We start from the raw sequence: 2,745 nt of genomic DNA, 5'->3' as shown, positions 1-2,745 counted from the left end.
TGAGTGTGCTAAATACTATTATTTGCTTGCTTTAATATTCTCCATAATACAAAGCACAACAATAGAGAACGAGAAAAGATGCCAGCCATTTGAAAAGGTTCGACATTATCAATATATTTTCGCACTACCTCTGAAAGATTCAGAAGGGAATATCCAGAGGCCCCCTACATACTCTCTCACCATCACCATAAACAGAATTACAATGAACAAAAATAATAATAATAATAACAAGAACAGAAGAAGTTGAAGTTGGAAGTAAAGAAAATCATCGACAGGATGGAGTATATATGCTCGTGTATATATGCTTGAGCCAAGACATATATGAGCACTGACTGATATATAATCCTACATTGTACTACTAATTTTGTTTTGAAAATTTGTTTCTGTCCTGGTTGTTCTTTTCTCTTGGTACTCTGAATGCTACTTCAGAGTAAGGGATCCTTTTCATATTCTTGCCACTCAGAAAATGTGTACTTATAATCATCTCCTTCTGCAAAACCGACACTAGGATCCTTCCCCTCCCTAATTACACACCTAACACTTTCTATCCTCTCAAGAACTCCCTTCACTGCTAAATCAAATGCATCCTCGAAAGTCTCTAATCTGGACCTGGGATCTGCATAAACTATACTTGGAATGAGCCCTATAACTTCCTCTCTCATGGCCAATTCTTTGTCCTTTGAAATCCCAAGCAATATCTTCTCCACGCTCCCATTCCAGTTTTTCACGTCCTTAACAGGTATATACACAGAATACTCGGTACCATTCCCTGGTAGATGCCACAAATATTGAGCATAAGCAGTACCGGGATGAAAGAAAACCGGAATACAACCAGCCAAAATGGAGTCAAAAATGGATCGCCTAGTGTAGGAATCCCCCGGAGGCTGTAAACAATAAACCGAGCTCCGAAACACCTTCATAAGATTAACTGGGTTGTCACACTTGTTCCCATCTGAACTACAATTTATAAATTTGCAAGCTTTTGAAGATCTGCATTGTTCAATAACCACACCTCGAACAGAATTGCTGAGGTCAGGACGCGGTGCACCAGCAAAAGTAAACAGATAACTCCGGTCTTGGGTTCTCACACTGCTTTGCCACTCTAAGACTTGACTGTCTTTGAAAGGATGAAAGTTTGTTGGATATGGTATTGCAAAATCATTTTTCCAAGAGCTTGATTCAACTGACAACATTGTCATGTTCTGGGATTCAGGCAGAAACCTAAACTTGGTACCCCAATCGGAGGCATCGTCTGTTTGCCTTCTGAAATCCCAAGAAATCCTCCCCGCAACCAAGAAATGGTCTCTGCCCCACATTTTCTTCCACTCCGGTCTTTCTACCAGCCAATTGAGAAGGTCCTTCCCAGGAGAGTCCCTCACGGATATGTTGGGACTCCATAGGTATTGACTAATATCTAGACCAGCATAATATGGCACAAAAATTGCAGAGGCCAGAGACGAATCATTGGTCAAGCACTCGTACCGCTTCATCTTGTTGTGGAAAATGACTTCTAATGAGAATTGGTTCGTGGAAAACCAACTCTGGTTTGACAAAACCCCTTGGGAGTTCTCAATTTCGGTGCCGAGACCCAAGTTCGCCAGGTAGGGGCACATGTTGGAGTTGGTCCCTCTGGTAAGAGACTGACAATTCTTGAGCAAATTATAGTTAAACCTGCTTGGCAGATTATGAACATACACATATCTACCCAGGCAAGTATCTGCATCACTCTCTTCCCCTACGCTTTCGTCCGTGACAGACTGATTGGTGGCTAAATGGGTTTGGTTCTCCGAAATAACCACAGGGTTTATTTGGTCGAGTGAGAAAGGGAGTTCATTGTCGGCAGGCATCATAGTTGAATAATCAAAGTGGAACAGTACGAAGCAGAGAACAGAGAGGATGAGGAAGACTAACCATAGTTGATGAGAGCATCTTCCGGCGATTGCGTTCTCCATATGCCGATAAAGTGAATTCCAGCAAAACAAACACCTATAAATTAAATGCCATTCCTTCCCAAAAGGATTCTCAGAACGGAGAAGAACAGAGGCAGAGAGCAAGAGAAAGGAAAAAGAATCGGGAAGGTGGTTGTGTGCTTATTTAAGCCCTGAAAATGGGGCATTAATGATGGCTTTGCGGTTTACTAAGCCCAATGGCTTCACTCTTCAGGGGAAAAATGAATGGCACCTCCTTTATTCTTGATTTACTGCTCAGCCTTTTTTTTATTATTATTTGAATTTAAAGTATAATTTTAAAAAAATAAATTGAATCAACTAATTAATAATTTAAATTATATGATTACGTTAATTGATTGATTTTTTTTTTTAAAATTATCTATGAATGTCGTGTTTTAAAATTTTTAATCTAAATTTAAAGAATAAAAAGAAAAAAAAAAAGAATAATAAAACAACAGTAAAAGAATTGTAATACCAGAAAGAATATATTTTTGGGCAAAGCTTCTTTTGCTGGACGAAATGGAAATTGAGTCTGCGGTAGGGAGCAAACGTCCGTTACTTTCTTGGGAACTTAAAAAATTGTCGTGGGACACTTTAATATTTATTTATTTATTTATCCATAAAAACAGCTTCTGATGAATTTTAGGATTTATTTTATTTTATTTTATTTTGACTAAATATATTAATTAACGAATAATTTTATACAATTGAGAATAAAATTGCCAAAACTCTAATTTTAAAATCCATACTTTGTCTATTCCTTTCTAATTTTAAACCTTAGAACTAAAAAAATAAT

General features: G+C 37.7%; 1 protein-coding gene across 1 annotated transcript; it reads right to left on the bottom strand.

The window, feature by feature from the left end:
- LOC109008428 (probable xyloglucan galactosyltransferase GT14) lies at window positions 1-2,134 on the bottom strand. Its single transcript, XM_018988511.2, has one exon. It carries the CDS (start codon window positions 1,950-1,952, stop codon window positions 426-428), a length of 1,527 nt encoding a protein of 508 aa, XP_018844056.1. The 5' UTR covers window positions 1,953-2,134; the 3' UTR covers window positions 1-425.
- Between the last annotated feature and the right edge of the window lie 611 nt (window positions 2,135-2,745).

Source organism: Juglans regia, chromosome 7 (assembly GCF_001411555.2).
Source record: "Juglans regia cultivar Chandler chromosome 7, Walnut 2.0, whole genome shotgun sequence".
NCBI classification, from domain to species: domain Eukaryota; kingdom Viridiplantae; phylum Streptophyta; class Magnoliopsida; order Fagales; family Juglandaceae; genus Juglans; species Juglans regia.
The sequence above is the reverse complement of the archived record's forward strand: the minus strand, read 5'-3'. Positions and strand labels throughout refer to the sequence as shown.